General features: G+C 36.9%; 1 protein-coding gene across 1 annotated transcript in view; it reads right to left on the reverse strand.

The window, feature by feature from the left end:
- Window positions 1–22,700, reverse strand: part of LOC102210641 (tumor suppressor candidate 3) — a 77,810-nt gene that overhangs the window by 28,653 nt on the left and 26,457 nt on the right. Inside the window, exons 2-6 of the mRNA XM_005736301.1 lie at window positions 14,552–14,721; window positions 11,998–12,115; window positions 9,735–9,875; window positions 6,668–6,808; window positions 6,368–6,457 (exon numbers count right to left, since the gene is read on the reverse strand). Of these exons, the coding sequence (XP_005736358.1) occupies window positions 6,368–6,457; window positions 6,668–6,808; window positions 9,735–9,875; window positions 11,998–12,115; window positions 14,552–14,721 (660 nt within the window). The remainder of the gene's footprint in view (window positions 1–6,367; window positions 6,458–6,667; window positions 6,809–9,734; window positions 9,876–11,997; window positions 12,116–14,551; window positions 14,722–22,700) is intronic.

The raw sequence follows: 22,700 nt of genomic DNA on the forward strand, positions 1-22,700 counted from the left end.
GGATCGTTGAGGCTGCGTACTTTAAGGCTGCAGACCCTGAATTGGGATACAGCCTATGTGTTTCATGCAGTCTGTGTTGCGTCGTCTCTGTTCCCACCTCCATGTTTTCACGGTCAGTCTTTGCAGTTATCACCATAGTCTCTGAGTCTTCTTAGTTTGTCACAGTACTAGTTTTCCCAGTTTAGTTATAGTCTAGTTTAGTCACGCTATTCCTGCTGTGTTTGTACACTTTGTCTTCAGCCATAATAAAGGCTCACTTTCTGTTAAAGTTCACTCCCGTCTACTCACTTGTGTACGCACCTGGGTCCATCACACACACCACCACACGGCCTGTCTCCGCAGACCGTGACACCTAGGGTTTAAGTTTGAAAATCCTAGGTGACCATTTTCGCAAAATATTGTATTTACAAGATTTTCAGAAAACTTGACCTCTAACTTTGATGTTGACCTTGACGTCACTGATATTCAAGTCCATGATTTTTGCTATATTCACCTATGGTATGAATGTGAAATGTTGTCCTATGTTGGCTCTTTCCTGAGTTATTGTGTTCACAAACTTAAGTGTATGAGGTGCCGTAAGGGACATTATCATGGAGATAAGTATGTAGAACAGTGAGGTTGTTGTTTTAAAAAAAAAAAAAATAATTCCATTCATCCAACGCAAAAGGATTGATATTCTAAGTAGCCAGTAATCAACATAACACACAAACACCGTGCAGGGAGGAGTGGATGTATTGCATGCATACAGACTACCAAAGCACCACACTCCCCTCTTGCCCCTGCCTGTCTTTTAATTCTGGCTGTATTGTCTCTCTGTCTTGTTCTGTGTAAAAGGCACTCTATTTCTCAGGCACTGTTGGTGCTCTCTGTAATTTTTCAGTCTGTTTGACAACAAATGGGTTACACCCTCATCTGATGTAGCTCTCTAATGTACCCTTCAGCTCTTCTTTCTTTTTCCCTGTCATTCCCACATCCCTCTAGTCCACTCATTTGCTATCTCTTGATTTTGAAACACTTTTATTCATGCCCAAAATAGCTTCTTCAGTTGAAGTTGATGGTATTGTTTGTGTGTAGAAATAATTTATTTTTTAAAAACCTAATTCATCTGTGCTAATGCATGGTATTGCACACATGACAGGGAGCAGTTTTGTACTTTTGCATTATATAATTGAATGAAAGTTATGTACATACATACAGTTTTTACTTTTCTTTATTTTTGTCCCAACTAAGTCCTTATTCAGTCTGTTTATCAGTTCAAATAATTACTTATTTTTGTCTTCCTTCTGCTCCTCTTTCTCCTCCATGCCCTGCCTACTCACTCCCACTCTGCCTGCGGTCAGCTAATTTGAAACAAACATACCTGCCTGACTATTCATACTTACAGCCAGTTTAAAGTCACCAACTAGCAAAACACCTTTAGATTGTGACAATTAGGCAGACTATGCAGGCACAGGGTGAACATACAAACTCCATATTTGCAGGCGATTGAAACCCAAAGCATTCTTGCTTTGATGCAACATTACTAACCATTGTTTTACAGTGTCACCCTGCAGTTATACTTTCCATATCCATGAGTTCATGAAGGTCCACTTGAGTATGACTGATGTAAAATTCATCACCATAAGGCTAACATGAAGCTTCGTGTGACTCTGTGTTCCTGCCATTTTTTTAATGACCATGCTGACTATGCATGCCTACGACAGGCTACAAAATATACTTAAAAAAAAGTTTTATAACAATGACAAAGTGTGCAATGAGTATACTTTTGCTCTTAAAAGGTTATAGTGATAATGGTGCCCTTTACTTAATAACATTTCAAAGTGTTCCTAAAATCCTGCCATCCACTATTCTTTAACAGCAGTAACGCCACTCACATAGTTTGCAACAACATGCAATGTGTGCTTTTACTCTATTATTTTTGCTTTGTCTTGAATTTTGGACCGACTTATCTGACATAGGAGCTGGACTTGGCTATATTTGACTACAAATGATGCTCGTCTTTTTTTCTTTACACTTTTGAACCACACCTTAACCTTCCTCTCTTGTTCTCTCCCTCCCCTGATGGTAAATGGCAGTGAATGAGAAGATGATTCAGAAAGGATCAGTATCATCTTATCCTTTCTGTTTCTTCCCACCCCTTTTCATGTTACCTTTTCTCACCTCTTTTTCTAATCTCCCACATTCACCAGACCGTGTAATTCCTTCAAAATGATGAGCGAGCAAGACCAGGTACACTATATTGAAAGGATTTGTCAACTGACGAATGGTACAGTGAAGCAGATGAAATTGTAGTGTGTCTCACTATGGAGCCAAAAAAAAAAAAAAGCAAAAGCTGCTGCCTCAAAATGTGACAGAAACATAGTTTTGCTTTAACAAACCTATGCACAGAGGTTCATACATAGACTATACCCAAAATCCATGTACTCATGAATTACAAGAAGCATGCACATACCAAACACTTACACACATGCTGTGATATGGCAAACTCTGTCAAAAAAGGCAAGCTAAGTATAGAATTATGTCTTTTAAATAGATTTTTTTTTTAAACTTAAAGTTAAAGAAGAATGAGGGATTCCTCGCGAACATTTTCTTCCTGTGGGTTTGAGTTGTTTAAAGTACTTTTTTTGTCAGTGTTTTTCTTATGTGTTTGACTTTGACCAACTCCTTTTTTCACCTTTATTGGCTGATTCAGCTGAACAGGAAGTTGTTTCCTGACAAGGAAACTGACGGAAAAATTGGTACATTTCAAACCACTACAAGCAACCTGCTAGTACAGCGGTCCCCACCCTTTTTTTGCGCCACAGACCATTTAAGGCCAACAATATTTTCACGGACCGGCCTTTAAGGTGTCGCGGGTAAATACAATAAAATAAAACGTGTACCGGTACCCCCCAAAAAAAGAATATTTAATCATAACACATGGGAAAAGACCCAGGGAAACAGAGTTAACAATATAAAAGATGTAAAAATAACGATTTAAAAAAGCGATAAACACCCTGAAAACCATAAATTTCAAACCCAAGACTCAACACTTGCGGTACCAAACGACTCACAGAGCGGTACTAGTCCAGGGCCCGGGGGTTGGGGACCGCTGTGCTAGTAGCCTAAGTGAAGCAACCACATTACTTGACAATATATTAGCTTCCTTGAACGTGAAACGCGGAATTCGGAAGGATGTCCTATTTCCCCTAAGCTTTTTATATTGGCACCTCAACTGTTGCCAATATACAAAAACTCAACACTATGAAAAAAAGAATTCTAACAACATACGAGTATCAATTTTTAATGAAAACTTCAAAATAAGTCAATTCGCAGATGATACATCTATTTTTTTTGAAAGATAAATCAGTGGTAGAAAAAACTCAATTTTCTCTAAAGCTTCTGGTTTATCTCTTAATACCAAAAAATGTGAACAACTCCCGATTCATACAAGCTCTGACTTCTCAATAGCTTCGGTTAGAGTTTAATGTAAAGTTAAATATTTAGGGCTGATAATATCTAAATGCCTAATTAGAAGAGATTGTAATATTTCTAACCGTATCATGGAGATGAAGAAATCACTTAGCCACTGGTTAACCAGAGACCTCACTATTTTGGCAGAAACATCGTATCTAAAGCTGAAGGCATCTCCAAATTGATTTATCCTTGTCACTCTCTATATATCTCCTCTAAAAACATTAATAAGGCTAACACAGTTATTTTCCAATTTTTGTGGAGGAATAAAACCTATTACATTGAAAGATCTCAGCTTGTTAAGGAATACAATAAAGGTGGCATCAAAGCGCCAGAATTTGAATCTATGGTTGGCACCCTCAGAATTAAATGGTTAAAATCTTGTCTGTCACAGAGCAACTCGGTGTTTCCACATCCCACAACCCTTGTTTAGTAAAATAGGAGGATTAGACTTTATTTTGAAATGTGATTTTGAGGTAAATAAAATCCCGATCAACATATCGAACTTTCCCAAAGAGACTTTGCAATGATATTGCACGAGTAAAACGATATTTACCCACAACTTCTCTCCTCATAATATAATCGAAAATCAATTTTCAAAAGCGACTGGTTTAACAAGAAGATTATATTCATAACAGATTTGTTGCATGAGAACGATGTCATTCTAAGTTACACAGACTTTTCAGAAGAATATTGTCTAAACTGTTCTCAAAGAGAATATAACTAATTTTGTAAACTGATCCCACTGCCTCTGCTTCATTTGATTAAAAACTTTATGATATACAATAACTTCTCATCAGTGCTTCCTAATTTATTGCTAGGACAATAGCAGGTCAGCTGTTTGAAAAAAATGCAATAATAAATGTATTAGTAGTTTCTTCAAATACAAAATATTTCATAGCTATGACAGAATGGTTACATAACATGGTTCTAATTTAGTTATTTCAGATACACTCGATAAAGCAAACTCGAAATGTATGAAATGGCCTATTCTACCTAAAGTTAAAGAAACACACTTTAAAGTCATAAACAAAATTAATCCTGTGGCAGAATTTCTAAAAAAAGAGATTTGGCTTTGAGGTGGATCCGTGTTCTTTTTGCACTGATGAAAATGAAACCCTAGAACATCTTTTTTTTCTATGCCCTATCACACAATGCTTTTGGTGTGACTTAAAAATGGATTTCCCTAAACATTAATGATGTGCCACCATTTGAATTACATCATATAATTTTTTTTATATGGATCATCTAGCATTGGGTGTCTCAGACATTCTTAACATCATCATACTTTTGAGTAAATATCACATCCATTGTGCTATATGGAGGAACACTAAGCCTTCTCTCCCTGGTTTTATTAACGATTTTAAGATATTTTCTTCTTCGCTAAAAAAGACAAAAAGCAAATATGCCAAAAAAAATTAACCAGGATATTGCCCGTCTCCTGCTATTCTAAATTTTGACTTATGCTGAAGCTAATATATTGTTAAGTAATGCAGCTGCTTCACTTAGGCTACTAGCAGGTTGCGGAGTAGACATCTGTGTAGTGGTTTGTTTGAAATTTACCACTTTTTCCTTCAGTTTCCTTGTCAGGAAACAACTTCCTGTTCAACTGAAATGCCTTGGTTTTCAGTGGAGTGTGTGAGAGGGTTTCAGTGTGAGAGTGTTTCAGTAGTGTGTATGAGAGATAAAATTTCAATAGTGTGTGTGAGAGCGTTTCAGTAATAATGTCCCTTACAGCACCTCATACACACACGCACTCGGCTTGCAGACACAAACATAATTTCTCAGATTCCTCCCTTTCTTCTATATGGCCATTTCACTTTCATTGTTCTGATCCTACTCTCCTCCAAGTTCATAGTTTTTTTCCATTTTCCTTCCATATTTTTATTTTAATTTCACACTTCAGTGGAGAAACCTAAATGATGACCTGCAAAGCTATATCTGGAAATACTGTGTGAGTAAGTATTTGCACACATATTGATAATAAGTGGCAATTCTCTAAAACACAGCAACTATATGAAAGAAAGGATGGTTGAGTCAAATTCCTTGTTTATGTGCACAAACTTTGTCAAATATAGATTACTCTAATTCCGGCTGATAGCTAGGTTAAACAAAAAGACCTGAAAGGAAGACAACATGAAAGGAAGAAAGCGCAGGTTCGAGCCCCGGCTCGCACAGTCTCTGTCTTTGTGTCCTTGGGCAAGACACTTCACCCGTTGTCTACTGGTGGTGGTCAGAGGGCCTGGTGGCCCCAGTGTCCGGCAGCCTTGCCTCTGTCAGTGCGCCCCAGGGTGCCTGTAGCTACAATGTAGCTTGCCATCACCAGTGTGTGAATGTGTGCGTGAATGGGTGGATGACTGAACATGTAAAGTGCTTTGAGGTCCTTAGGGACTAGTAAAGCGCTATACAAATACAGGCCATTTACCAATGAGAGAAAACAAGCAAGAAAGAATTACGGTAAAGAAAAAGTCTTTTGGCCAACACCTCTCTCTTTCCCACTCTGCTTGGCCCAAGATGACTCTGAGATGCCTCTAGGGTGATATTAACACAAAATGACTCTTCCCAGCTGTCCAGTAACATACGCACACGCACGCACGCACGCACACACACATACGCACACTGTCCCATGTCTGACCCGTTAGCAGGTGGTAATGGCACAGAGTCTATTTTACTTGAGGCCAATAACCTTACAGATGTTTTTATCACTGATCTAATATATTTTCACTTACAACCTAGTAAAAAAGATTAAACTTATACCTTAAAATACAGCTTTTAAGGTAAAAACATAGCTAAGTTCGATCGATTGAAGGACAGAAGACAGTACAAAGCCAAATAGAAACAAAACAACTAAAATTAAACCATATATATACACATTTATATGCACTGGCAGGGAAGAAAGAAATGTAACTCATACCACTTGTCCATTCTGTGGATTTTTGTGGGCATAAGGAGGACCTCTGATGTGATTCCACATCTGACCAGATGTCATTGCAAACACCACACACTAGAGAGAGATAAAATAACAGATGAGAGAGTCAAGCATAGATAAGTAACTTTTCCATTACATAAAACATGACATCATATTTTTGTTAAAATGGGGAGAAAACTACACCCCTAATCTCATTTCACACAACGTCCCTGACATGTAAAAGTAGATAAATATGGAAAAACAAATATTTCACTCCAACCTAATGTTGGTGTATATGTATCATACCAGTGCAGCCATGGCCCATCCAGTCTTGTTGTATATGAATTCCAAGTTGTTCCTCCTCAAATACAGCAATCCTCCAACTAGAGATACTAAGAGCGCCAAAGCAATAGTTCCTGAATAATTAGGAGGACGGAAGACCCGAATCTGAAAAGCCAGAAAGAAAGTGAGATGAAAGTGAATAACATGGTAACATGTTGCAGTTGCTGTATGACTTTAATTTTGTAGTAGTCTGTATGTAAAATTATATTCTATATCTGATGTAAAGCAAAAATTTCCTATGATTTCTTACACATTCAAGATAAAACTCAGTGAGTGGATGAAAGTAACATTATGTATTCAGTGTTTTTTATATTTTATATTTTTGAGGGTTTTTTATTGAAGGAGAAGCAAATATAAAGCTGATTTAAAATGTCAAATCATTTTCTGAACTAATACTAATGTGAGCAGAAAAGGGTCCTTGAAACTGTCAAATAATTCCATAATTTCAAATAATTTACTTCCAGTACTAAAATATGAATTTTACATATAAATTAAAAACTCCTTGCAGTTAATTTCTGTGACAGAGACATAAAAAGAAATTTAAGAGAGCCACAACACAGCAAGCACAATTACTCCATCTAGAACAAAGACCATGAATCTGTTTCTGACAGAATACTCTTCCTCCACATAATCACACACTACTTTGTGAATTAAAACTACATTATTAATTATATAAAATAATAATAATAACTTGTGACATTATACTGGGGTACATACTCAGTTCCATTAAACTCAGTAATATTTGAGGATGTGATCAACCAAGGCCAATAAAATTAGTCTATGAAATTCTCTGCAATATGTTTTTTTTCTTCTATTTTCAGTGTCTTTCTTCTTGAGGATATTTCAGTGCGACTATAATACCAAACATTGTTACTCCAACAGATCAAGATGTTCTAAAAGATAAATGTGTAACTGGTGACAATTTTATTTGAGGTGATTGGTGTTGTGATTTGGTGTTATATAAATACAATTGAACTGGCTTGAAATTATTATATTGCAAATGAGAATGTGTTGACACTCTACAGCTATTAAAAGTTTGCCCTACAAATTTGCCATGTACCAGGCTGCAAATGCTTGACTATGTATGCATAAAGAGGAAAAAACATTTTTTTCCTGTTTATTTTAACATGGTTCTACTACACCCACACTAGAATCTTGATGAAAGGTTGAAGGAAAAAGCAAGAATAACTTATTGTTGTATTCCATCCATTCAACTTTCATTTCCAGAATACAGTGCACACATGACACTAAATGTCAAAGTCAAAGGACACTGATGTATGAATTATTAAAGCAAAAAAAATGTAGCTAGGTCAAGGGATGAATCAGTCTCGTGTCTACACATAAACAGCTTTGCTACTAGCAGTCGTCACAAAAATACATAATTTGTTTCCATTTATTTAGTTGAATCTAAGAAAAACGTAAAAGTTAAAGTATGGCAGGCATACAATTTTTGCAACAAAAAGATGATTCCCAAAGCTATTAACTATAAGCTTGGCATATCTCAGCATGGTGTGCAGTATGTGCTTAAAACATGAAAAACAAAGCAAAACAAACAAAAAAACCCAACAGCTGATGAGCAGAATCTGAAATTCCTGCCCTTACAAGGAGAGGGAATGCAAACAGCAAAGACACAGGACTTAAGAAATGCATCTGACCTTTGAAGTTTGCTAAACAGGAAATAACCTGAATCGAAAGGTGGCCAACAAGAAGCCTTTCTTAAGTAAGGAAGGGGAAAAGGGAGACTGAGGTATGTCAAATTACACAAGAAATAAATTGAAAAAAAATATTGACAATAGGCCAAGGCCTTATGGAGCGATGACTCCAAATATGAAAGTATTGGTTCATTGTCATCAACATGTGTAGAGGAGATCATCGGGCCAGAGGTACAACAGTGAGTGTCTACAGTCACTATAGACAAAACACTGTGGATAATCTGTCATGGTTTGCATCAAACTGAATTTCACTCAGTTGTGATGGTGACCTTGTCAAAATCGATTTAATTACGAACACAGAAAAGAACCATTAGAGTTTGATCCACCGTGTAGATGCATCTGGAAAAGTATCAACTATATTTTTGGTATGTTATAGCAACTGCCTTATTTTTCAGCATGACAATGAGCCAAACATACTGCCAACAAATTTTATTTTATTGGCAGTTAAAGAAAATCATCACCATGACGGAGAATGGAACAAAAAGAAGCCAACAAACAAAAAAGTGCCTTCGAATGTCCTTTAAGAAGTCTGGACGTATTTATAAAGTAGTATTTATAAATGGAGAAGGCTGGAAGTATTTATAAAGAGTCCTTTAAGAAATTACAAAGAAGCTTTCCTAAGAGTCCAGGTTGTGTTTAAGAATAGAGATAGTCATACAAAATAATGACTTTCAAGCTCATTAGAACTGCATATGCAATTTTTTCCTTACATAGTTCACCTCTATCTATGTTTGCATATGTTACAATCAAACTCTTATTCCCCATTTTCCTAACAAAATATAAAGAAATGAAAGGAGATTGAAGACTTTTGCACATTACTGTAGGCTTCTAGAATATCCATCTGCTAGTCAAGGAAACTGCCAAGGAAAAATTATAAGTAACTTGTGCAAGCAGGTTACAAGCATATTTTTTGCTGGAATTGAAAACTGAAGGTTGAATTGAAAACCAAAGAGAGAGAGAGAAAAAGAAAAAACAACCTGGGTCAAAAACACCTCAGCATTACACAGTAATAGCCAATTTGAAGGAAAGCGTTGTCGGGGATGCATCCACTGAAGACAAAACACTTAGTCACATAGAAAAGTGTTGTATGAATTTATGAGTGAATGAGACTTGTAGCAGAAAGTGTTTTGAGTATATAAATACCAGTCCATTTATCGAAAAGGTCAATAATCTGCAATACACGGGATTTCAACAGTTCTAACCATATCTACAAAAACTATTGTGGGTGTATCTACACAGGTTTCTTCACCATTTCTCACAAACACGTGAATGTTTCTGCAACTGCACAAAACTGAATAAATGTTTTGATTATAAAGTACCTGAACATCTGTGCGGTCCGCAATCCACTTGGCAAGCTGTTCTGAGGCAAAGCCAATCCTTTGCAGATCAAATGTATCAGCCCTTTTTGGCTTTCCCTTTGCTGGGAAATGCATAAAGGTTGGGGCGCTGTTCATGTTCAACTAAGAGAAAGAGAACACACAATGAAGAAGATATTAAGTTAATGAATCATTAAATACACAAGGGCAAAATATTATCCTAAATCATAACATATTAGCAGACTGGTGGCATAGGCTTGAATTTGTTTTCATTGCTGGCATTTCCCCCAAATACTTCTATCATGTGGGATGATGTAGCATTTCCTTCCTTCCTCAGCTTTATTTTGTTATGAAGTTCGGCAAATAAAAATGCATATGTTGTCATTTAAATGTGGACACAGTAGTATTTCCAGCACAAACAGTTTCATGAATGAGTCATCATTAAGGTGACACAAACAACAAAACATTAGCCAAAACTTTCAGTGAAGATATCCTTACTGCCAGAGAGCATCAGAGAGCAAAGCTGCACTCACTCTACTTTTGTATCAGTACCATTTCACAGGAGCCAAATTCTAAAGTGCTGCTGTCAGGTAAATACTGCATTTAAACTTCAACTTTTTGTTGAAGTTTCAAATCCTGTCTAGACTTTGCACCCAAGACATTTGAGACTGTTGTTAAAATTTATGAGAACTGTCAAGGAAAAAGTTAGTTATGTTTTATTATGTTTCAACTGCCAAAATGATCAAACAAATTTGACTATCTTTACAGTTATGCTATGTAACTTCAAGGACTTTAACCCTTTAAGACCTACCATAGAACCAAGTCCGCCAGAGCTTATATTATATTTTTACATGGTGTGGTGCCATTTTTGGGAGCATTTCAAGTTGCTATACATCAATACAACAATTATAGCCCAGATTTTAATAATTTATTATTCATTAAGTGCATAGTAATTACATAAATTGCAAAAAAGTGCAATAAACTACAAAAAAATTGAAAATCGTTTTGGCTTTTTTAACATATATTTCTAGTTAGAGAAATTTAAGAGGCTTATCCCTAAAAACTGTTAATACAAAAAAGTTGCACAAACTAGTTTCCCACCACAGGAAATTTATTTTGAGTGTCTTCATAGTTTTATTTATGAAATACACCAATTTTTATATACTGCAGGAAAAACGAAAATAAATATTATACTGCAAACTATTTCCAGCAGTGCAATATGAGTCCTAAGCATCCCAGAAACAACACAGAAAGTCATAAAGTCAAAGATAACTTTTAAAAACACCAATATAGGCCCTGAGGCCCTGATGGTTAAAAAAAAAAAACAACTACATTTCCGCGAAAATAACGTCACTTCCGGTTTCGGGCAGGTAATGGCGGACATGCAAAAGTTTGTGCTGACATCTATTCCAACGTAGGAAGTGTGATGAACAGCTGATGGGATCGGCAAAGCGTGTTTCTGGAATATTATGTTTTTGTTGCTGCAAGTGCTTTTTATGCAGTTTTTGCAAAGCTATATGTGGAAGGAAACTGTGACCTAGGAAAAGCTGATGGCATAAGATGTAAGTACAACTCCTCCGGTTTCATATGCAAAAAAAATTATTGCGCTAACTCACGTGGTTGCAGAGCTACCGGGATTTAAAAATAGTTACGCAAAACAGAGCGTACCCGCTCAGACCGGCTTTAAAGGGTTAAGGAAAGTCCAAAAATCAGGTCAGGACCCTGCACCATGCTACAACTCAATACTAAACAACAAAGTACAAGACAGAGGACAAGAAGCAACCATTAAAACAATATAAGAGAAGGAAAAATATACCGAAATAGTAAGCAGAAAAGAACAAAAACAAAAGTAGTAAAAGCAAAAAAAATCTTAGCACTTAAAATGTTTTTTTCTGGATTATTGTTAATCTAAATCATGATAAAAGAAAGAATAGAACTAAAAACAGGCTTTATATCAATATGCATCTATTGAAAGTTCTAAGAGTATCTTATAATAACAAAACAAAAAAAAAAACCCCCAAAAAACAAAAATGACAGCTATTTTTTTGACGCCTCTTTTCTGAGTTTTAAATATCTGGTAAAACAAAAACAAAGAAGGAACCAGTGGAGGAATAACAAGTACTAACAAACAATCTAGTTCTATCCTCAATCCAACAGATGCATGAACACACATCAAATTATCATTATTTTTAGTGCAACTTTAGGTAGTGAGTATGACAATCTAAAGACTGCAGTGGGTTTAAGCGAACCAGTTGAAAATGGTTACCTGCTGGAAAACATCAGCTCCCTCATCATAGTCCACTACCGTGAAGAATAGCTTGTTGGAGAAAGCAGATGAGTACCGCCATGAGTTTGCCAGGACCTGGTACTCCTCATTTGCCTGCCTACAAAATAAACAGGACAGACAGAAGAGATATATATTAATTTACTATTGTAAAATGCAACAGTATTACATTCACAATAAACACAAGCATGTGCAAAAACATTTTCCATCAGTGCTATGCTCAAAAACAATCATTCTTTTGTGTACTTAAATTCCAAAACTTAAAGAGCCTAGTTAAAATTAGTATGTAGTATGAAACTGGGACAGAGCTTAAGAGTGATGTGGGAGTGAGGACTCCAGTGATTAGCCATCGTTTTCACTGCCCGATAGTCCTCTTAAAGCAGACACTCAGGTCACCATCTAACATCCATCTTACACTCTCTCCTTGCTCTCTTTTTCTAATGATGTCACACTAATGTTAATAAGAGAATGCTTGGAACAAGGAAAGACAGAGAAAGTGAAGACAAAAGACAAAAGGAGTGACATTAATGTATACATCTGTTAATTATACAGTATAAGTTTTATGTAGTAGTTTATATAGTTTTATATAGTACGTATTATATAAGTTCCCTAGTTTGTTGTTAGATTAAAAACACATACAAACATTTAGAATTTAGATATTTTGAATGAAAGGACTTTGTATTTATGGTGTGTATGAAACTGTAAATTGCAGAATCTGGTTTGGCAATGATTTATTGAGTTACTGTCATGCAATTTCAGCAAAGATAATTTTATACGAACGCCAAAAGCAGAAACAATAATTTTTTGTGTTGCGTTACTTTCATACACTGAGTTCACTCTGTCTGCCTGCTGTGTGGTACTGACATGGCTGATGAATAACTTATCTAATCAAGTGACTGATGACGTAGAAGAGTGGCTGATTAAAGAAACCAGCCAGGTCAAGATAGAGAAGGTCAGTGATGATTTCATCAGCTGGCTGGATGCCCCTTTGGACACAACGATATGGTCAGCTACCTGGTTTTTACTACATAGCAAAGAGGAGATGGCTAGGTTTACCATACAAAATGAAGCAGTTACAGACTAAATTTGTATGTAATTTTTACTACATTTTCAGATTAAGCTTGTTATTTGTGTAAGCATTCACTATTTGAGTTCTCAAACTGAAAATTCCTAAAAATTGTAATAGCCACTATTTTTAATATAAATTAGTATGACTGAAAAAACAAAAATACCATCAAAAACCATCATCACAACCAACCATCAGACAAGCAAGAAATAATTAAGTAATATGCAGCAGACTGCAGTATCACACGTAACGCCACATTTTGGGTTCTCTGACAAGAAGCTTTCATAACCATGGACAGCTCTAGAGCTGTCTCAATTATGAACTCCAGTGCCATGATAAGAACTGTCCATGGTGCTGAAATACAATTTAACACTTGTCAGGGCGTTAAAGTTGTAGATTCACATAAGAACAAATTTTCATTAAAAATAGAATGAGAGAAATAATTATTTCAGCCACTGCTGAATTTTAATTTTTCTCACTTGCAAAGAAATGAACAGTGTCTAATTTTCATGGTAGTTTCATTCGGATGGAGAGAGATAATATCTACCTGCCCCCCAAAACAAAACAAAAAAGCAAAATATATGACATAAAAGTTATAAATAAATATTTTTTTGTTATTGAGTGAAATAAGTATTTGATCCAACCCAACCAGAATTCTTAATCAAGGTTTTTAGACAAAACTGGTGTTTTTTTTCTATTGATTAAGCACTGCTTCCAGCCAAGAGTGATACCATATATGCCCTATAGCTGCAGAAAAGGCTAACATTGTTATCTTTTTACAAAAAAAACAAAAAAAAAAACAGATAAACATAAGAGGTTTTTGGACAAAGTGTGTGTTCTCCATTCTTTAAGCACCGGCACCGTTTCAAAAGTACCGGTTTGGTACTGGTATCGGATAAAACCTAAACGATACCCATCCCTACTCATTATGCGTATAAAACATAGCTTTCCACAGAATCAATTTCTTCCATTCCAACCTCTCCACCATCACGGACAAGACAAGAAAAAAAAAACTGTTGAAGAACCTCAGATTAGATTAGAGAGACAGTAATCTTAGAGAGAGTAATCTAATTTGTTATACAGGTACTTGACCTTGCTGTGTTGTACCTCATTCTGCTGCAAATGTGATACAGGTTGGATTTTTTTTTAAGTAGTAATTACAATTTAAGATTGCAGTTGGAGTTTTGTCTGTTGTTGTTATTTTTTTAAAATCTCCCTGTGCATTTAATGTATATAAGTATAGAAGTGGCTATGGGACTTGTTCTGTGGACAGTATTCATTTCCTTTTGGTAGTACAGAAGAAAAGAACATGAGTTTAAAGGACTTTTTCACTGTAGCCCACTGCGAAAACTCACAGGAGGGCATGACATCTTGGGCAATAGCGGGAAGGACAAAGGAATAGCTGTTACAGTAAGAGCTATGGCACATTGTGTCCTACAGTAGGTGTACTGCACGTGTACGTGTATATACCTGCAGACAGAACATTGCCTTTGAGGCTGTAGGGCAGTGAACATGACGATGACAGAGTAGTTTCTGGGTGGGGCCTTGACAAAACGACGGAACTTGTCCCCATTCATCCGGATAACTGAACGCCGAGAAGACCACTCCATCATCTGGTCAACTTTCTCTGACAGCAGGTTCTGAACACCCAGAAAAAGAAAGAGGTGGAAATAATACATCCCATTAGGATTTTATAGGAAAAAGAAGAACAATGCAATCATAGTTAAGTAACAATTCAGGGAAATAAGACCGTAGTATGTATGATCCTGCTTCCTTACATTTTATCTTAAAAAACGGCAATGTTTCTTCCAGCCTTTTCTCCTCATGTGAAACATGTATACTCTGACTGAAAGTCCAAGGGTGACTCAGTGGTGGTAGAAGACTTAAATAAAAATAGGTTTGACTACTGGCCTATAAATATTAATAGGGTACAAACTAATTTCCCCCCCAAAATTAGGGCTGTCAGCGGTAATGCGGCGTTAACGTGGTCATCACAATCAACGCAATTTAAATTTTTTACGCGCTCAACCCATCTGGAGTGCAGAATGAACAAACTTCGGACAAACTGCCCGACAGGGGCATTTCAGAGATTTCGACTCCAGATGGGTTAATTGTTAATCGCGTTAGTCGTGATGACGGCGCATTGACGATGACAGCACTAAAAAAAATATAAAGTTGCCAATGTGAGATTTCTTTGCCTTTAAACCAGATGAAAGAGGTAGAGAGGAAAGAGGCAAAGAGGTGTGCTGCTTGTGCAGACATATAGTGCGAGCAAAGTACTCAAACACGACTAACTTGCATGAGCATGTACGTGTCCACCATCCGGCTGAGTATGCAGCTATCACCACCTTCTGCAGCTCCATCAACAAGCATTTGGGCGGACTCTGAGGAGGGTGCATTTGCTCGCAGATGAAAGAGGATGCTGTTAAAACAGCGCTACTATTTTTATATATTTTTTTCTGTTGATGCTTCTATTAGCTCCATCGTTATTAGCAAACTTACTCATGGGCAAATAAATAAATAAATCATCCCTGTAAAAACAATTGACGATGGGCTCAGCCTATCGTCGATAGTCGATATATTCGTCCAGTTGCCCAAGCCTAGTTTACGATCATGCTTTCTAATTCTCACTGTCAGTTTTTAGAAGCCATCATATGCACGCATCTCTGGTATTGGCAGAGGGACATTTAATTCAGGGTTGAAGCATGGCAGAGATCAGCGGCAAGCATTCTGTCATCACATATTACATATGTAGATTAACTTTTCATCTTACTGTCTCCATTACTCTCTCCCCAAATTTGGTAGCATTGGATCAAGTAGACAGTAACTAAATAATTTAGCATTGCACTTCACTCCAGCTACTAATTGGGCACAAAATCTTTTTTGCTCACTCTTACATGTACGTACACACACACACACACACACACACACACACACACACACACACACACACACACACCAGGTCATAGACTTGGCTGAAGAAAGCAGAGCTGTTGTCTAAATCTCTCCAGTAAACTGCCTGGGGACAAGATTGACAGAGACAAACAAAAACTAAAAGGAGGAAGAGGAAGAGAGTGAGGCAGAAATAGGCAATACACACAGCTGCTGACATGTGTTTCTGCAGTATTGCTTGTGTGTTTTAGACAACACGCACACACACACACTCCTATATATACATGGCCCAGGAGAGCCATGTATAATGAGGAAGGAGATTCCCAAGGGAACACGAAAAGGCAACAATAAGTACTACACAAAAACACAAATGTATACACAATAGTGTGAATGTCCACATGAGGTACAAAGTGGTTTCTATACACCTCTGCTTTTCTGCCTTTGATTTATGTACCTTGTTGCTGCCCGTGTGCATTCACCCCCAAAAGGAGAACTGTCAGTCCTGGATGCCAATCATACTGCAGTAATGATGCACTGTCTAACATTTGTTTTACACACACACACACACACACACACACACACACACACACACACACACACACACACACACACACACTGAAAAGATTCAGAAGTACTATGTGAGTATAGATAAGATTGCACACTATTTTTTCAGGACCATTACAGAGTAGCTAGTTTAAAAAACTACAAAAAAAAAAAAAAACACTTTTACTTGTGCCAATTTTCAGGTATGAGCTGCTGTATGGAGGTCTAAAATGAGGGGCTGAATCAGCAAGGAAACACAAAAGTTATTGAGACAATATAAAAGCAAGCCACAAAACATACATTTATATTTAAATTTAGATTTTGCACTGTACTACATTATTTTCTGACAACTAATTGGCATAAAACTGCATAATTACATTATCACACCATTTTGAGAGTGAAATTATGGGTCTTATGGCATGTATGATTAGCCTTACTGAAATTATTTTACAGCTGCACTGCTACCAGTATTAATGTTTTACAGCTCTACTAAACTAGCAATTTAAAGTAGTTTAATTTAGCTTGAAAGCATTTCTCAACTTGTCCAGTTCCACAGTTAAAATTCAATCAAGTAAAATAATTGCGTGGGCAAATAAGAGACTTATTAAGCTATATATGCGATTAACTGCACTCCAACGTTCCTGGTTATTTTCTTTGTGAATGTGTTTGAAAGTGAACATTTTTTTTGACAATGCAAAAGACTGTCATTAAATGTCAAATTTAGTCATTATGTATGACGTGTAAGGTCAGATAGGATGACTCTTCAAAGACAGATGATGACAACAGCATACCCCTATACTGTGGTATGATAATGGGGCAAAGAAATGAAATGTTCCTAATAGCCAAGTGTTTGAGTGATATTTCACGATGGTAAATGGTAAATGGCCTGTATTTATATAGCGCTTTTCTAGTCCCTAAGGACCCCAAAGCGCTTTACATATCCAGTCATCCACCCATTCACGCACACATTCACACACTGGTGATGGCAAGCTACAGTTGTAGCCACAGCCACCCTGGGGCGCACTGACAGAGGCGAGGCTGCCGGACACTGGCGCCACCAGGCCCTCTGACCACCACCAGTAGGCAACGGGTGAAGTGTCTTGCCCAAGGACACAACGACCGAAACTGTCCGAGCCGGGGCTCGAACCGGCAACCTTCCGATTACAAGGCGAACTCCCAACTCTTGAGCCACGATCGCCCCACGATTGTCATTTGTACTTAGGAACATATAATCAATAATGGGCAGGGATAGCTCAGTAGGTAGAGTGGTGGCCCCATGATCGGAAGGTCGGGGATTCGACTCCACTGAACGGCTACCCTCAGGTACCCCTGAGCAAGGTACCGTCCCTACACACTGCTCCCCGGGCGCTGCACTGGCGGCTGCCCACTGCTTCACTGGGTGAATGGGTTAAATGCAGAGGAACTATTTCCCTATGGGGACTAACACGCACACTTTACACTTTACACTAATATTTAGAGGTATATAATCAATTGCATATTGATAGGATGTCTGATCCTTAGCAGTCTGCGAAGACTGTTCTCTTTCTGATTTATACTATGGGAGGACACCTACTCTGTATCTGCTTAAGTGTAAGAGCCCTTTGGTTAGGTGGACCGCTGGACTCCTGTCACCAGCTTTTTAAGGAGGCGTTCACAGGGCCATATCTTGACACAAACACACACACACACACACACACACAAACACACACACACACACACACACACACACACACTGCTCTTTGTTCACATATATGCCTGTGTAAGATGTCACATGTTAATGAGACTATGCATATTCATGTGTGTAAGCAATAAAAGCAGCCTGCAGGGGGACGCAAGTTGAAGTGGGTTGGAAACAACTGCTTCCCTCTCGCGAGTGAAAACTTGAGCTTTGTGTGACCTCGTTCCTGAGTAAGTTTCTGTTTATCCAGCAGTATCAGAGTTAAAGCTCTGACACCAAGTCAGTCACCTGATCCAAATCAAAATATCCACAAACAACGCTATAGGCTGGGCACAGGGGTTTATGTAAAACATAGAAGCCCACAACATTCCAATGAATTCTACCTAAAATGCATATCGCAGGCATACAGTAAACTGAATACTGTTCTTGAACCGTCTAACATTCATCATTTTGAAATGTAGCATTTTCTTCTTCTAGCACTGAATAATTAAACATAGAAGAAAAAGACTTTAATTTTGGCTTTGCCTTTCCTTTTTTTTTTTTAAAAAGATGCCTTCAGATGACTAATGAAACCATACACACTGCAAAGTAAAAAAGTTAAAAAAAAAAAGAAAAATCTATCCTATGTCAAGGATACAGCACTTTGTGAAAAAAAACCCAAAAAAACAATGTTGTTGGGAAACTTCAAAAGACCCTTGGTAACAATAGAAAATGAAGCATAAACAGGTGCACATAAGAGAGTCATAAACAAGTTGAGTGATGCAAAAAAGAAACTTATGTGAAAAGTAACACATTGTAGTGCTTTCTTTGCTTTTTGAAACTTAACTTTGGGCAATACAAAATGTTAAATATAAGAATCACATCAATGTGTCACCAAAGCACTAGTTGTTATATGAGAGTCACAACACACACTTTGGCGTGGGCATGGAAATGAATCTTAACCAAGCGTGCATGTGTGCGTGTTATCCAGTGAGTAAAACGCACAAATGGTCTATAGATATCCTGTTTTATCCATCTCCTTTTGTATTACTAAATATGAATCCCTTAACCTCTCTGTAACACACACACACACAAAAAACTATAGTTCATAGGGTATGGAGCAAATTGTAACACTAGAAGTAAACCTAGAAATAAATATTTTCTATGTTCACAATTTTCCATTTTGCTCTCACTCTCTTGTCTCATCATATCTATTTCTTACTTAATCTCCAGTTCATTCTGTGCCCCTGCTTTTCTTGTTTCCTGAATTGTTTTATCCTCTTGTCAAACACCTCACTGTCATTTCACATTGCTTTCAGCGCAAAGCCACTACAGTGCTAAGAACTGAGTGTCATGACTTGTAAAATAAATACAACAAAAGTTACTTTACAACAAACCCACAAAGATCTTACTAGCAGTGCATCCCAACAGCACAGGAAGATAATTTAAAGAGATGTGATTAGACAGCCAGGAGTATGATGCATGACATATAAGGCAAGTGATTCATCCAGCAATGACCATGTAGAAAGAGGTTAAGTGGGGCATGAAAGAGGCCAGTTAGTTTCTTAGTCATCTAGTTGCACAACCATACACTTACTCTGCCAGCCATAAAACTGTTAGAAAATATATCAGTAAGTGAAACAAGGGACCAGTTTGTGAATTAAGAAAGCTAGTTATAAATTAATCTGTCAGCTATGTAGTGTTGAATCAAAAGCTGACATGGTCAACTTTGCAGCTGATAACACTTTTGCATCACTTTGTTTGACAGAGGTTAAAGTTCCCACCCAAAATAAAAAGGCAGCAAAGGTTTTCTGTGAAGAAGAATGATGTGAGAAAGATTTTCGAGGAACATTTTAAAGACTGATTTGACTCGTTCAGTCATGGCTGCTACGAGTTTTATTTTTGTATTTTTTTCTTAATAAAAGTCCTTCACCTCTCATTTGAAAAAAATTGTAGTTTCTACTTTAGAAAAGCCACAGAGGTCAATTAGTTTAAATCTCTATTGTGCCACTTGAAATTCTCATTTTGATTTTCACTGTTTAAAAGATAAAATGCACATGCAAATTTTTTTTTGTCATTTCGAAAAAGCATGCACAGAGAAACAAACTGTCCTGTCTTCATTTTTCTGTCTTCAAAGGCCAACTGAGAAGTTCCTTTGAAGAAATGTAGAGAGTACAATTTGTAACACTCTTCAATGATGGTGCCATAACAAGGGCACATGCACGGGAAGGGGTGGGGTTGAAATAAATGATTTAAAAGTTTCCTACATATGTTTGTATATGTGTGTTTCACATCAGCATTAGTCTTAAAACCTCTATGGAGTATCTTTATATACCTCGTTTGCAAACAGCCAGGGGTTTGATCTGTGAATACTCAACATAAAAGCTAACAGTGTTTGTTTCTCTCAACAATCCCTTGCTCCAGGCAGTCTTAACCAAGGGCTATTGTGAGTGAATGGGTTTCTGCTTTGGTCATCAGCCTCCAAACAGTTTGCTTCAGTTCTCCCATTGAAAGGGGGATTACTAGAAATTGACTTCATATAATAAAGGAACAAAGACTCGCTCTTCCTCTCTCATCATCAGAATCATGTTGCTTTTGTAAAACCCAACAAAGACTTATTCATGGTCAGTTTCTTGTAATCATAGTGTCCTTATGATGACCTTTCTGTGTTGTGCTAAAGTAAAGATACATGAAGGATACTCATATACTGATGCACTATAAAAGCTCAAGAGGACACAGGAATTGAGGAAGGAAGGAAAAAAATAATACTCAGTGGTTCTTTTCTTTTTATTTATTTATATTGAATAAGATATAATGAAAAATATAGGAAGGATGTTAGCAAGAGGTTAAAGAAATCAGGGTGTATAAATTAATTCAGTGGTGGGATAGAAAATTAAAAAAGAATCCTGCATGTGGCAATGGGTACTAACTAAGGGGATAAAAAAAAAAAAAAAGAGGAAAGAACATATTTGAAAAATAACGTTTAAAAGGGGGAACAAGACAACATAACAGAGAACAATTATTAATATGGACACGTGAGCACAAAGCCATAATAAGAAAACTTTTCCCCAGACTAAAAATAATGCAAACATTTGTTTTGCATCAATTTGTCCATTTTCAAGCTGTCTGTCACACACACACACACAAACACACACACACACACACACACACACACACACACACACACACACACACACACACACAGGGAAATTCTGTGAACATGTTTTCAGGATTTTTAAAAGGTAGGGAACAGGTGTTAAGATGCTATCACATATAACATCAGACATATTGGCAGCATATTTGTGCAAGTCAGTTATTGCTCCTCTCTCTCTCACCTCCACTGAATAAAACAAGCATTCATTTTGCCGACTCCACACTTGTCAGCCCATAATCTGTGCTTCCCAAAAATATCATGACTTGTCACTAGACATGTTTGGGTAAGGATTTGTCAGCTTATCTGCCTAATAACAATTATTTGAAATAAATGCATTTTTCTGTTCCCTTTGTCAATCCGTCACCCTCCGGTGATTTAATTTTACTTTATATCTTTTCTTCTATTAGTGCCAATGGTTGTCTCTGTCAGCGATGCTTATAGAATATCTGAAGGTTTGCCTATTTTTTTTCCTTACAGATTACAGTTTTTTTCCAAACCTCCAAGGCAAATGGTTTGACATTTTAAATCTTCTGTCTTTTTCCCCCCATAGGGTGCCTAAGTCTTTTGTGTTTGTTAGTTTAGATTGTCTGCAAAGTTTCAACTGAACTTTTTAACTTTTTTTTTTGACAGTTTAAATGCCCATTAACAAGAGATACAGGCCAAATGTGAAGAACATGAAACTAATAAAACAACATGCATAATGCGAATGACTAGACTGAATGCTCAAAGGGTAAATGATTATATTATGAAACGGCTTCATTAAGACCTGCGTTTAGAGCTCTGGGTAAAACGGTTTATTTCCTATTTGAATTCAATTTGACATCACTTATTTTTCAAACGAGTCACTCTTTGGGCCATATTTACCAAGCACGGTAAATTAGCAAAAGCCACAATCAGAATGAGTCTGTTTGGAAGTGAAAAGTTCTGAGAGGATCTAATTATCTAATAGCGCAAATTTATGAACACGGGGGGAGACAGACTGATTTAATAATAACCAAAGTAATCTTACCAGACCAAAGCAAATTGGCAGATTCAAAAACAAGTAAGCCCTTTATAGAGTAGAAGTGTATCAGTGTAAGTAATCTAACCATGCAAACACATCTTGTTTCTTGCAATCTAACATATATAAGTATAGGCTTTCTGCATGTCCCATATGGAAAAGAAATAGTAAAAACATGATTTACTCATGAAAGTGGCCACTTTCTCATTACTTTCATATATTTTTTAGTATGTATACAAAAGGCAAGGCAAGGCAAGGCAAGTTTATTTGTATAGCACAATTCAACAACAAGGTGATTCAAAGTGCTTTACAGAGACATTAGAAACAAGAACAAATAAAAAGCATGATTTAAAATTGATTAAAACAAGCAAAC

Source organism: Pundamilia nyererei, unplaced genomic scaffold (assembly GCF_000239375.1).
Source record: "Pundamilia nyererei isolate P.nyererei 1_Seehausen unplaced genomic scaffold, PunNye1.0 scaffold00068, whole genome shotgun sequence".
Taxonomy (NCBI): domain Eukaryota; kingdom Metazoa; phylum Chordata; class Actinopteri; order Cichliformes; family Cichlidae; genus Pundamilia; species Pundamilia nyererei.